The sequence below is a fragment of the Stylophora pistillata genome, chromosome 2 (genome assembly GCF_964205215.1).
Source record: "Stylophora pistillata chromosome 2, jaStyPist1.2, whole genome shotgun sequence".
In the NCBI taxonomy this organism is placed as follows: domain Eukaryota; kingdom Metazoa; phylum Cnidaria; class Anthozoa; order Scleractinia; family Pocilloporidae; genus Stylophora; species Stylophora pistillata.
In genome coordinates, this window is record NC_142520.1 from 4,892,646 (window position 1) to 4,907,358 (window position 14,713).

Here is a 14,713-nt window from a genome sequence, read left to right on the forward strand (position 1 = left end):
CAATTGTATGTCAGACGGTAAGGAGAATCACTAATCGGATCTTGGGAGTGAAAGGGTTCAGAAAATTCAGAATCGCACTACACTTACTTTTGGCTGACGCACTTTCTTACCGCATAAGTTCAATAGTCTTTCCTCTCGTTTGCTGCATTTTGTTCATTTCTCTGTTGACTCGCGTAAGAATCAGTATGTTAAGCTTGAAATGAAGACAAGTTGAATGTTAAATGAATAACAATAATTCTGACATCAAGCGATTAAGTGGACAATAGATAGGGGGAAAGAGAGGCACAATGAACAACAGGAGACACAGAGAGGCAGAACGAAGTTCTCAGTAGAAAGAAAAACAATGACGATAGTAAAATACCATATTTTAATTTAAGTGAAAAGTTCCCAATATATAATATTGCACTTACCACTTCAATTATTACGACAAAGGCAATAAAAATCCAGAGTGCTAAGCCCAAGTACGTAAGAGTTTCCAATGCCTTTTGATCTGTTCCTGTAATCTGCTTTGCACACAAACAAACACACGAAAAAAAACAACAACAAAATAGCAAATAAACAAAAATCACAATTTGAAAAACAATAAAAATAAAAAGTACTTTTATAATTGAAAAAGGCAATTATAGTCCAAAGCGTCAGGGACCTAGTAGACTCATGAGAGATCCTCTCTTCCTGTATTCCGAGTGTGTTTCGGCGTGACCAACTTAAATTATAAAGTGATTTGTCTTAAAAACAAAGGAACAAATAAAATAAATAAAATAAAACAAACAAGAAAGAAAAAGGAAACAGCAACATCAAAAACAGGGACAACAACAACAAAAAAAACAAAATAGAAAAAAAGTAACTAAAAAAAAACAGTAATATAGACCTAGAAAAGGAGAAGTACCATTTTCCATTACCGTTTGAGCATCGTCGTAGTCAAATAAAACCGCGAAATGAGTCAAATGATTACAACTGCACTCTGTTTCTTTTGAATTTCTCTCTGACGTCACCACATGGCAGCCTTCCCCAGACCAGCCGTCCAGACTAAAAATGTATGGTAATCGATAGACAGCGATTAAAAAGAGTACAGCTAAATCTGGTTTTTGCTCTGCTCTACGATGGTCAACCAATCAGAGCAGAAAAAAGATATACATTCAAAGGGTTTGATAAGTAATAGATATATAATTGGAATAAATGGGAGAGAGAAAACTTCAAGTGGACTGTTACCTCTCCTCATTAAAGCCTTTCCGAAATACACACTGTCTTTTATCATCAGTAGTCTGAAAAATATGGCATTTGGAAGTGAACGGAGATTTCCTTAAACACATATCTTAAGTTATAATGAACAATAATAATAATAATAAAAAAAAAGAAATTAAAAAAGCTACCTCCATATTCCTAAATGTTAAGGTGACATTCTCTTCCAACTGGTTTTGTTTCGGATCCATCATTGCTGCTATTATTTTGGTATTCAGACTCCTAATCGCAATAGATTTAACAGTCATATGACTAAATTGAAATTGATTATAATAGCAAATGACTCAATTATTGTACCTTGTATTTCTGTCGATTCGAGTCACTTTGAAGAGCTCATGTAGATCTGTGTATATAATACTAACTAGCATTAAACCTTAGTTGAAGAAAGGAAAAAAAACATTTAGTTAATAAAATCTCTTTATAACTTGCTTCCACTCCAACAAAAGTTGACGATTAGGTGCTTTACATGTGAACGAAAAAAAAAATGTCTCGCTCAACGGTCAAACGATAAAGGGGACGGAATTTGAAAATGCAACCCTAGCATAACAACTTTAGCGTGTCAGACGTAATGGTTTTCCAAACAAAGCACTTTGTACTTTCCGTAGCTCAGTATGCATTCCAATTGTGATGCAAATGTATTGGTATTCGAGATAATGAACGATAATGTCAGCAGTGATAAGCTTCATCTGTATTGGTTTGCATCTTTATGTATGAATTTTTTCTTTTCAAGTAAAGTTTACTAATCTTGTTTTCCATCATGCGTTTTACTGTCATGTTTGTAACTGCAGTTTGTGTGCTATTTAGAATTCGATACTTGTAGACAAAAGGATTCAATGGTCTGCAAAAGGTGCACCTCGTCAATATTTAATTAAACACATAGCCATTTTATAAGGATTGTTGAAATTTAGAACTTTCCTGGTACCTTTTGCACTATTTAACCTTTACTTCCGCTCTAAAGCCCATTTCTCATTTTTCGGCAAATCAAAACATAATATTTTATTGATTACAAGCTTTATTAACAATCACACTTTTGGCTGGCAGTGTTCCTTACCTGAGCAGCAACCATAACGATGGATATTATCAGTGATGTTGTACACCTTCACAACAAATAAGTAGATATAAATGCCTTCGACCAGCATCCAGCAGAAAGCTGCCATCACGAAATACTGCTCGAGAGCTGCCACAGAAACGCAAGCACCCTACCAGAAAATGGTCCGAAAGCAAAGCAAATTAATTTGTCAGTTATTTATGAATGAATTGAGCCAAAAATAAGTAGTTAACCAAAGTTAATTAATAAAACGACAAGGTGAAATTGAAGAAATAGGAAATAAGAAAAATAAGGTAATGAAGAGTAAATAAATAAATCATACTTACAAAAGATTCACTCGCAATCTATTTGAGCCTCTATCACACCTTGATAAGCTTACAACTCAGGCTCCCATTATCTGATAACTTTTTTCCCATTATTTGAGATAGAAGTTATCTCCCGCGATTCAATGAAATATCATTCTCAATTAAATGTACTTACTTGAGCTGAAGATAGCTGATAACTGTGAGTAAGACTCCAGTGAGAGATAAAGCCATCCCTACTCGCGTGATGAGAGTCAGTACTTTGCAATGCAAGTCCTAAATGAAAAGTTAATAACCTCATATTTGATTGAGACTAAGGAAATATTCTGGTCAGGAGGATCAATATCTGATAGCGATAACTCTTTAAACTTTTTTTACCATTTTAGAATTATATTTTTTCCACAAATAAAAATCTCATCTTTTCGTCGCCATCTTTCTCAGTAAAATCCATGAGCACCTCAAAGGGGGTTAAATGATTGCACACGCATTCTGTTTGAGAATAAGATATAACTCTTGTTTGACAACCTTCGCTTGACCAACTCTCATAGCTGCGTGGAAGCGGGAAATTAATAAAATAACAAAGGACATAAATTTATGAATTATAAATCATAGTTAATGATGAAACTACTCACATATAAGGGCAAAGTAAACAGAAAAAATTGTCAAGTGCTAATAATAGTAAGAGTGCGAAGGTCAGATAAGCTTGCATTGATTGCACGTGCAGCCAATTATTGTCCAATCACAGCTGTTCTTTCTCTGTGTCAATCAAACTGTGCATCGCATGTCTGCTTCAGTTCAGTGATTTATTACAGTAATTCAAATCACAAGGATAAATAATATCCTCCCACCCTTCCCTATTGATAGCTCTTGACAATCACTAGTATTCAATGCAATGAAAAGACTTTAATCTACGTTTCATTCTAATATCAGTTAAATCATCGAAGGACACAAACTTTGACAATTTGCTCAAAGCGATGTCAATAGGTTGATGTTATTTTTTAGCCATTGTTGGCTGTTATACATGATGTTATAGTTCCTTACATATTAATAATTAAGAACTGTTATCTCAAGAAAAATTATTTAATAAACCAGGGTTCGGGATTAAGTGCTCCCATGCTGGTCACACTGTCACCCATAGACTCATGGCAGCTATTTATTTTGGGCATCGGTAACACTAGCCACTACATGTTGCCATGGAAACATGGGGATCGCTGAGGATTATCACCTCCAAGAGGGGATTACTACCCCTCTGGCGGCCAAGGGATTATCACCCTTGATAGAGAATTATCATCTCTTTTGTCGCATAATTAACTAGCTTCCGACCTGCATGTTATGTCAGCTATTTTGTGACTGGATGGCTTAATCTCCTACACCTTTACCCCACAAATGTGTTGTTATTCTTGTCTCTGGCTAGTAGGTTGAGAGCATTAATAACAATGAAAATAATGATAGGAATGTTAACAATAACAATTAAACAAGTGATAATAATAGTAATAAAAATAATAACAATAATAATAAAAAGAAAAAAGTATTATTAGCATGAATGAGAACTGATAACAGTGATATTGATAAAAAATATAGAAACTATATAGAGCTAAAAGCTAAGAGAAAAATAACAAATCGAAATTCTCTTATTCGTTCCACCTCTCCCATCAAAATTAGCAGAAATTTCAGTTCACTTGACAGACTGCTCTAAAGTTCCCTAATTCGTTAAGGTTCATTATTATATGGCTGTGTCTCACAAGGACTGGGAACTACCGAATCCACGAATTTGATTGGCTGAAATCAATATTGAAAGTGGTCTAGATTTTCCCATCTAGACCGGCATCTAGACCGGTCTAGAAAAAGAGGTACAAGGAATACAAAAAATTGGCATATAAGACACAGCCATATAATAAACATCTTATTAACCGAGCTAGGTCGGTCTGTGTGGGAGAATCTTGACTTCGGTCGCTGGCACAGACCTCACTGTGTTCGGTCTGTACTGGTGACCTCAGTCAAGATTCTCCCATACAGACCTCCTGCTCTGTTAATAAGAACTAAGTCAAAATACTTTTGGTTATGAAATAGGGCAAAAGGCAAAAACGAAAACAAAAAAGGTGGATTACTTCTCTCAGCTGATGTATTGCAAATGTCGTGCTTACTTGTCTTCCGAAAACTTACAGAATACGCATGTTCTACTCTTTCGGTCAGCCTAAAAGGGTTTTAATTTGCAAGGTATTGTGGTCAATCATCATATGAATCCAGTGCTCATCACAGTCCCATGGCAAAGCATGACTATTACAGAATATGGCAAGTTGATGACCGTTCGACCTCCTACTCTTTGTGTTTGTTAAGAGATCGAAATGTGATGATGAAGGTTTCTAATCTGCTAGTCAAGTCTCGGGAAAGAAATATATTTTAAAAGACCGCGGCTTCTTGCTAGTTAACAGCAAAATCCGTAACAACATTAAGGAAGAACTTGAATAACGGAAAGGAAAAAGCCAAACAAAACAAGCTGTGACTAAACAAAAAGAAAAAATTAAAGCTCGAGTGATGTAAATACCTTCATGTTCTTAAAAACCAAGGTGACGTTCTCTGGTAACGGTTCTAGCAGAGGATCCACTACTACGGTTAAAATTACGCTATCTAGGATCCTATCAATAATACAAACTCAACGGTCTCAAATTAGCCTTTTCTTTTTCAACTCTAGTTTAAAACTTATAAGATACCAAACTTTTTTTGTTGGTTCCCCCAGAATCAGTTACGTAGCCTGGAAAAAGCTTGTGAAGGCTTTTGTATGCGACTCCAAGCACTATTGATCCTATTTCGGAGAGGAAGTAGAACTGGATTATTTTGGTGTCTTTAAGTATAGGACTTACATTTTTGCTTTTTGTTGTTGTTGTTGTTTTTTTAAGTATCTGCGGCGTGATATTGTGAACAGGTCGATAATTAAAAGTGGGCTATCAAAGAATTATTGAAAATAAGTAGGTAAAGGAAAAAAGAGACAGGGACTGGGTCAGACGTCAGGAAAGGAAGGCAGCGGGAAGAGGAAGGAAGAAAAAAATTTAACTCAGTACGCAAGTGACAGGAGCCCAATTTTTAGTAGATGTCAAACCTTAAGAGGCTATCCACCTAAGAACGGATAAGGCAAATTTCGGACCTTCACCGATTTCCCTGATTTTTACTGTGAAAGTCGATACTTCTATCCCATGAACAAATATTGCGTTTATTTTGAACCAGTCTGGTTTTTTCATTTTAACGAGATATTTTTCAAGGTGACCTCAAAGGTACCCAGTTTCCTTCCCCCCCGACCTCCATAATTTAGCTACAAAAGTCGATCGCTGCTGAAGCCGTATTTTCAACTCTTAAAAGCTTTCTATTTTATATGTCTAAGATCAACCCTCTGCCACTACGTTAATGGTCAAATGATTACACTGTAAATATTTTTCACTGAGATACAAATTTTTCAAAATACTTACCTCGAGCACTGAAATTTGTGATGCGTGAGGTACATGTGGTTAAAAGCTATTTTCTCCTATGTGGGACCTGATCTAGAGTCAAATCTATTACAGCCTATAAGCACTTACACCTCATAAGTAAATTATGGAATAAAACTTTTGGGCACTCTTCATGGCGCGCCGCACAGAGCTTTGCAAATTTCACAAATATGCGCCATTTTGATCGAAATCAAAGATAACGCGATCCGACCAACAGGTAAATTTGGGATCTGAGAACTTGTTACAAATCATGAAATAAACCTGAAGAGCGGATTTTTATGTTGAAAAATAGATATCATGCGACTTTTTCGCCGTTAAGTTGAAAAAATTGGTGTTCTAAAGAGGAAAGACCTGTGTTTATAGTTAATAAATTATGCAAATTAGCATTCTTTAAAACTGTGTCCATAAAATTTTTTTTCTACGATGTTCTTAAACACAAAGAGCAGTCTCTTTTAACTGAAGAGCATATTATTCCACACTTCTAAGGCAAGGTATTTTTGGAGTTTATGGCCATTTTCATCTCCCACGAAGTGCTGATTAAGTAAAACAGCAGTGTTTGTTTTGCACGCTTATCGCCAACTAATTCAGTTATCATCAACCACAGAGAAGTGGACATCGAAGATCTTACCATTAATATTTCCTTAACCTCTCTTCAGTGGCAAGAGATGTTTTTTTTTTTTTTTCCGGCAAGACGCAACAGAGCTCGTTTTCCTAACAGCTTCTTTTATCGGTCAGCGGGCAGGTATTGAAGTCTTTCGGTATGACTTTTCAGAGCCACAGTATGGCAAGGATTTTGTGATCGTATCCTGTGCCCGATGAAAACATGCATCCGATGTTTCTGCAACGAAGGACACGACATTCTAACAGCGGGAGACATGAAAAAGGCGCTCTCTGGGAGACCAGTGAAAGGTACATCCGCGTGCGTATGTGAAGTTGACGAGTCTAAGAGAACCTTAGAAGTGAACAAGATAGATTGTTTTAGCAAGCTACACAACATCCAGTTTGGGGAAAAAAGTATACGTGCGTGGAGGTCGTACGGAATAGGGCGTGGCAAGGAGATTTCTTACGACCAGCTAGTTTCAAATGACCAAGGGGACACCGCTCTCGTTATAAGTAAGGAGTTCTTCCCTTTTCACAATGCACGTGTGTATGAATACACAGTTCCTGGAACAGAGGGTTCAAATGAAGACGATGATTTGGACGATTCAAAGATGGACATGTTTGAATGTTCGGAGCCTGGATGCGTGAAGAGTTTCCAAACGTTTTCAGAGCTCGAGTTACATTTAAACGTAGGGGACCATTGTGTGAAGGATGAAAGACTGTCAGAAACAGTGTATGATAAACTCCGTAAAGATTGGGCAGAGAGGTTTACTACATCAGTCAGCATCACTGACGAACCACAGTGCGAAACTAGTACCCACCAGGTTGTACGTGACTCAATGCCTCCAGTAAACACTGTCAGTATGGGCTGGGCCCTACCCAAGCCACGAGCAGGATCCGCTAGATTCAGTTGCAAAGTTAAGAATTATTTAACAGCAAATTTTGATCAAGGCGAACAATCAGGGCTAGAAGCTGACCCTCAGCAAGTTTCGAATGATATGCGAAAGGCAAGAGACGAGCAGAATAATAGGTTGTTTGACCGAGACGAGTGGCTTACCAAGAGCCAAGTGTAGGGGTTTTTCTCTCGCCTTACAGCAAACAGAAAAAAGGCAACGAACACCCCAAGAAATCAAGCAAAATCCGAAGGAACTGTCCCTAGAGGAAGCTGAACGACAACGGCTGATGGAACACATCCTTAATGAACTAAAGCCGCAGCACCCTCTGTCCTACGATGCCTTTAATCTGTGCGAGTGCGCAAAGGAGAATAAGCTTGGTCTTTTTAATCTAGCAATGCTCAAAGAAATCTCGTTTTTTGAAGTACCATTTAAATCAAGAGATAGGAAAAAAAGACCTTATTGAGCAACTGATGTCATTTATACAGGAGTGCCAATGCTTTAATTAAACTATATCAGAAGCTGCATAGCCCAGGAAAACAAGGAACGCTTATCGAATCACGAAACAACAACAACAAATGGAAAAATAATAAAATAAAAACATAAGAATATAAGAAACAAATCAATTGCTAATGTAGACGGGTAAGACAAATATTAAAATTATAATTAATATCCTGATATAGAACGTTACCTGCAAGGTATATTCATCATTGGCTGAAATGCGTTGTTATAGAAAGGTAGCCATTTCTTCTCAATTATTTTAAGACGTTGAGTGTTAGTCCGGCCGGGGCTTGAACCCTCGATCTCCCGCATAAAAGTCCAGCCCACTATTCATTAGGCTAATTGGGCGGCAGTTATACTTTTAAGTGTTTTAAACGGCTTAGAAGTCTGCGAACTGGGTTCTACCATCCTGATAGCCATTCAGAAGCATTTGAAATTGGAAAATACTCGGTTAATATCTTACTGATGTGATATCTCACATGAAACAGACGAATAAATAAACGTGAACAAACCAACAATCAAACAAATAATCATATAATCAGAAACGAAGAAAACAAGGGAATGAAAACAAGCAAACGCGGAAGCCAAAAAAGCCCATTAACCTACCAAACTACCCGAGAGGAGCGTAACAGCTATCAACCCGTTTAGTCAAAAACGATAGAAAGGAAAAAAAAACACACAAAAAAACAAAAGAAATAAACAAGCAAATAAAACAAACAAACAAACAAAAAACAAACAAAGGAAGCAAAAAAAAAAAAACAAAACAAAACAAAACAATTTTAACGTTCTAATAGAGAAAAAGATCCGAAATACTTGCAGCTACGCCATGGTAATAATGATATACCAGTTTAAACAACTCGCCGGTTTTAACGTTTCTGCTGCAATTCTGTAAGGAAGAGACGATCATTTTTTTTTTTTACACTTGATTGCAAGGATGTTCACCCTAAAAAATCGTAAGCAATGAACGATGACACCCGACGGCTATATTGGTATAGAAATGTATGATAACCACAATTAGATGTAAGTGGCAAAGGATATAAGCTATTCATGTCTTCCTAAAAGAAAAGAGCCGTCTTAAAGAGATATTTTCAAGAATTATGAAAAGTGAATCATTGTTATCGTGTATGTACAAAAGAATATGATTTTCTCTTGTTATGCATCTGTGCTAACATTTCCTATAAAGCCGTTGGGTGCCAGCTCTCAAGGATCATCATTGCTTTTCAGGTGTCAGCGTTTTTGGAATCGCGTGTGGAAATAGCATAAACTCAAATAAAACTTGTTTAGAACGTAATAGGCAAAAATTTCTCAGCAAGGTCTCTTGGTCTGCGGATGTCGAGCGTTCCGAGGTGAAACAAGAAACATCAGGGTAAACAAAGAGAATTTTTAAAATGGTAAAGTGGTACAATGCCGATAAGCATTTCTGCAGGGAGAGGGGGATTTCAAATGGGTTGTCTGTACGAGGGTTAAGCCATTGCATAGAGTTTATCTGAAAAATCGATAAAAAAGCAGAGGAAGTTAAAGAAACTAGTCTGTTTCCTCGAAGCTACTTACTTGAGATCAGTCTGATGTGAAACAAAAATGCTTTGCAGGGTTCTACACAAAATGTAATATTTCTTGTGCCATTAAATGGATTTGAAGAAAGCTTTCGAAACGCTGCCAGGCAGGGTCAGTGTAATGGCCCTTCTCCATCAAAACAGGACTGAAGTTTATTGCACCTCTCGGAGCAGGAACCGTTGTGAGCACCGAAGACAAAAGGAATATATTTTATCTTGTGCCATCTGCGCATCAGAAGTTTGCTGCAGATACGCTCTCCTGGCTTCAAGAGTTGAGCAGTCTCGCACTCATCATCTGAAATGAATTTGAAAGGATAGCAAAGTAATTATAAAGAACAAATTGCTTCTTAAAGAAATTGTGATTTGCAATTCAAACGATTCGGTGGAAAATTAACTACACAGATTGCAAGATGTACCTACTCGTTTGATAATTAATTACTCACAATTACAGTCCGTTTCTTGAAAAACTGTTCAGAGTGTCAGAAGCACTTCCTTAGATAAGCTATTGCCCAACAGCTCTGAATAACTATGATATAGAAAGGAAAACATAAGAGTTTAACTGACAATTATGATGATAATAATGATAAGGACAACAGTGATTTTAATAATTACAGTAATGATAACAAAGGTAATAATGATAAAATGTTTATAAATATAGAGGTGACAATGGATAAATAATTTTTTAAAAAACTACAGTGGTTTAATGTGGTGTGCACTCTTATCGACACTCGGAGGCGCAGCGTACGCTAAAGCTCTATCGATTTCAGATTTTCTTTTTTTTTTTTTTTTTGACCGCAGTTGATATCAAATAAAGTCAAATCTTTCAGTGCTTGACACTTTGCGTAACACGTTGACACGGCAGCAGCAATTTGGCCAACCAGTTTGCGACATACTATCAATTGTGTTTAAACAATAAATAGATAATCAGCTGATAACGCCTGGATCTATCAGGTTACTCAGAAAATGTTGTGCTGATTCAGCGGTGGAACGCGTTTCGAAAGCTTTCTTCAAATCCATTTAATGGCACAAGAAATATTACATTTTGTGTAGAACCCTGAAAAGCATTTATGCCAGTTCACCTGGCTCAACATCCAACAGTCATTTAAATTATTTCTACTGTGATTTTATCGATATTAAGAGCCACTGACCATAAATATCGAGAGTCCGCCGACAGTTGCAAAATTTCCTAATTCATTTACATAATTTTTTCTGATAGAGCTTTTCAGGGTAAACCTCAAGAACCACCCACCCGCAAAGCTCCACGAATATGATGTGATGATGGCATCATCAAAGACTAAAAAAACTAATATTGGCACTGATGGGTTGCCCTTTTGGGTTTGGAGGGACAACTGCACAAGTCTCGCTCCTGTGGAGACTGCCTTGTGGAAAAAATTATCTGTCCGCTTACACTTGGCCGACAGCTTGGAAAGAAGCTAACATCAACCCCTTCCCAAAAGGTAGACACTCCTGCTCAATATTCGGATTTTCGAGGAATTAATGTAACCCCAGCTATAGCACGTTGTTTTGAAAGAACTGTATACCATCGTTACAGTAAGAAAATTTTTGAGGAAAATCTGACGTTCACAGAATATGCCTATAGGGAGGGCTGCAGTTGTACTAGCGCCTTTATTCAAATACCATAATTACTTGAGGGCACTTGATGATAAGGATTGTAATTATGTTAGGCTTTTCGCGATAGACTTATGGACTTTTCGAGGGCCTTTGATAATGTAAAACACTCGTTAGTTGGGGAAAGGCTAAAGGCTCTTCATCTCAATCCTTATCTTGTCAACTGGTGCTTAAGTTTTCTAATGGATAGCAAACAAAGACTAATATTTAAGGGTTTTATCTACAAATGGCATAATGTGAAGAAAGGAACAACCCAGGATAGTGTCAGTGGACCTCATCTTTTCAACTTGTTTATCAACGATTTAGCCATTAGGGATAGTGACCTTACCAGCGTAGTTAAATATGCTGACGACACTATCTTGCCAGTCATAGTATGTAAAAATGAAATAGATCTCTCTCAAGAGGTTGTCAATCAGTTTTTCAGTTAGACCCAAGATAATGCAATGGCATGTAATCCCAAAAAATGTAATGAACTAATACTTTGTAAGAAGGTTGCTCGCGATATAGACAATGTGAACAATATAATGCAAGTTTCTTGTCTAAAAGTGTTAAGGGTTACTTTACAGAATAATCACAGGTTTAATGAGCATATTAAGGGTAAGATACAGCAGGCCAATATGTGTCTTTATGTTATAAGGTGTTTTATTACAACTGAAGGTGTTTGCGCAAATAGGGATATCAACAACCAGACGTAGATTACGTTTTTAGGTCAATTGTTTTGCCTAAACTAACGTATGGTTTAGCCATATACGCCTCCTCAATACCTGAATTAACAACAGTCCAGAATTTTCTACAGCGCTGCTTTAAACGTAAATATACCTCGTACCAAATTAATATAACTATATAGTGTATTGGAAGAGGTTGATAGCTCACTATTCAAGAAGATCTCCAGTAAGCCCGGTCACCCTCTGTACCCTTCTCTCCCTAAAATGAATGAAAGCTCAACGCGCCTCCGAGTTCCTAGTAGTCAGCTCCCTAGGGTTAATATGCCCAGCGTTTTAAAAATATATATATATTTTTTTAATAGGCTCTATTTTAAATATCGAGTAGCTATCTAATGTAATGTCTTATATTATGTAATATTGATAGCCTTGTAAATATGTTCATGTAAATTTTCTTGTTTTGGTATGTATTTTTGCTTAAAAACAATAAATTCCAATTTATTTATGAAGAACCCTCTTAATGCACCCTTTTCGAAAACTATGTAAAAAAGAGTTCTATCGCGCTGTTTTTCTCCATAAAATCGGAAAGCTCAAAACACGCATAAATGGTCGATGTCCCCCTCGTAAAGCAAGGAAAAGTTATGCAACTTCGGCAGCTCTTTACACCACAGCGCGACGCAATCCCGCTTTTAAATTTTGTGAGCTAGCAGATGGTCCTATTATCTCTTGGATTAAATAAGTTTTTTGTTATGTTGTTGATTATACACAAATTAGTTAAGAGGATTTTATGTAAGCAAACAGGCTTTAATAACAAACATAACTTTATAGCACGAAACTCGCAAGCATTCCACTGAGCACTACGTTAACAGGCTTCACATAGAATAAAAAATTCAGTATAATTGTCACAGGGTATGTAATCTACTAATATTAATCAGGAATTCAGAAAATTCCGCTGTTACATGATTAAAATATTTAGAAAAGTAGATGAAGACTTGTAGGCAATAACATCATGACCTCGCCATTTCTTGGGAAAGCTTAAGAAAAAGTGATAGAAGAAAGAGTTATGGATTAAAACTGATTTTGTGATAGGCAACATCCAAAAACACTCCTGTATTTCTGCGAGTACTACAGGGAACAAATCGAGATTCATAGGAAATCGAATATCAACAAGACTGGCCAGATGTTTGTGAGTACTGCGTTATGCGATAAAATAAGGGAGTAAAAGTATCTAGCATCTCGTGACTGGAATAAATCGTAAATGACGAGTGAGTTAAAAGCCTTTGCTTTAAATCAGTTGGGTAACTCCAACAATAGCTATGACACGAACCATTTTAATCCCAAAACTCTTTTTTCTATCTTAGAGACAAAAATCTCGCATAACATATAGTGGAAAACGGCCAATGATTAGGAGCTTGCCATTTGTTCGTTAAGAGGATCCCGCTTTATGAAAACATCGCAAATCATTTCCTCTCCTTTCAAACAAGCGAGGTAAAAGATATTGAGGGTGACTCTTAAACTTCAGAAGTGGGGCAGATGAAGGGAGGAGGAGGGTGGGATGGGGGGGGAGGGGGTAGAAGTGTCCCTGTTCGTGTCCAGAGTGAAAACAAAATAAAACCGAACTGGCATAGCTTAGTCAGAGCGACTGCAATCGTGGCTAGCTCGCCATGGTGATCTCCAGAAGTCGCAGTAAAAAAAGCGTCAAAAATTACATCTAATACGTTTAAGTCTAAATTGTGACCCGTTGAAATAAAGTACTTCGAGTCTCTTTCATGGAGGTAAAATGAACGTCAACTTTATTGGCCTCTGAAGAGGTCTGCCATAGATACTTAAAAGTCATTATATGCATCATCTTAAAGCTTTGTCATTGTACTTTAATTCCTCCAATTCTCTAGTTTGGCCCGCAATAAGCAGCACGTCCAGGTTTAAAAGAGTTTGGGCTATTTTGTCAAAAATGCAATGTCATGGCCCATTTAATGGCCTTTAAAAAGGTCTTGTATGATATATTTTGCATCTGTCGGCGGATTCTCGGTAGTTGCAGTCAGTGGCTCTTGGTCCAACAAGAAATGCTCCTACAAAACAATTATCGTGGAGTTATAATCTTAGCGATAACTTTTGCTCTCCGTTTGTGACACTTTTTCATTTGTATTTTTCCTTAAGGTCAAATGTGAAGATTATCTTCGTGTGCATGAGAAAAAAAATTAGACAACACGCAAATTAGCAAATTAGTTAAGAGGATTTTACGTAAGCAAACAGTCTTTAGTAACAGCATAACTTTATAGCACGAAACTCGCAAACATTCCTCAAAGCACTACGTTGATCAGGCTTTACGTAGAATACAATGTCCGGAATATTTTCAGAGGTATGTAATCTACCAATATTAATCAGGAATTCCGAAATCTCCGCTGTTTTTTACATAATTAAAAGATTAAGAAAAGTAGATGAAGACTGGTAGGCAATAACATCATGACCTCGCCATTTCTTGGGCAAAGCTTAAGAAAAAGTGATAGAAGAAAGAATTATGGATTAAAACGGATTTTGTGATATGCAACATGCAAACACTCCTAAACCTCTGCAAGCAGTACAGGGAACAAATCGAGATCCATAGGAAACCGAATATCAACAAGACTGGCCAGAGATTTGTGAGTACTGCGTTATGCGATAAAATGAGGAGGTAAAAGTATCTAGCATCTCGTGACTGGAATAAATCGTAAATAACGAGTGATTTAAAAGCCTTTGCTTTAAATCAGTTGGGTAACTCCAACAATAGCTATGACATGAACCATTTTAATCCCAAAACTCTTTTTTCT

At 36.9% G+C, this 14,713-nt stretch overlaps 1 protein-coding gene across 1 annotated transcript; it reads left to right on the top strand.

Annotated features, from left to right (window-relative positions):
• Positions 1 to 6,853: 6,853 nt before the first annotated feature.
• On the top strand, positions 6,854 to 7,769 carry LOC148736776 (uncharacterized). Its single transcript, XM_088750999.1, has one exon. The coding sequence runs from the start codon at positions 6,884 to 6,886 to the stop codon at positions 7,739 to 7,741; it is 858 nt and encodes a 285-aa protein (XP_088607125.1). The 5' UTR covers positions 6,854 to 6,883; the 3' UTR covers positions 7,742 to 7,769.
• Positions 7,770 to 14,713: the final 6,944 nt, after the last annotated feature.

Excerpts from the sequence above, each read along its gene's own strand:
- LOC148736776 (XM_088750999.1), top strand. The coding sequence starts at position 6,884 with ATGAAAACATGCATCCGATGTTTCTGCAACGAAGGACACGACATTCTA.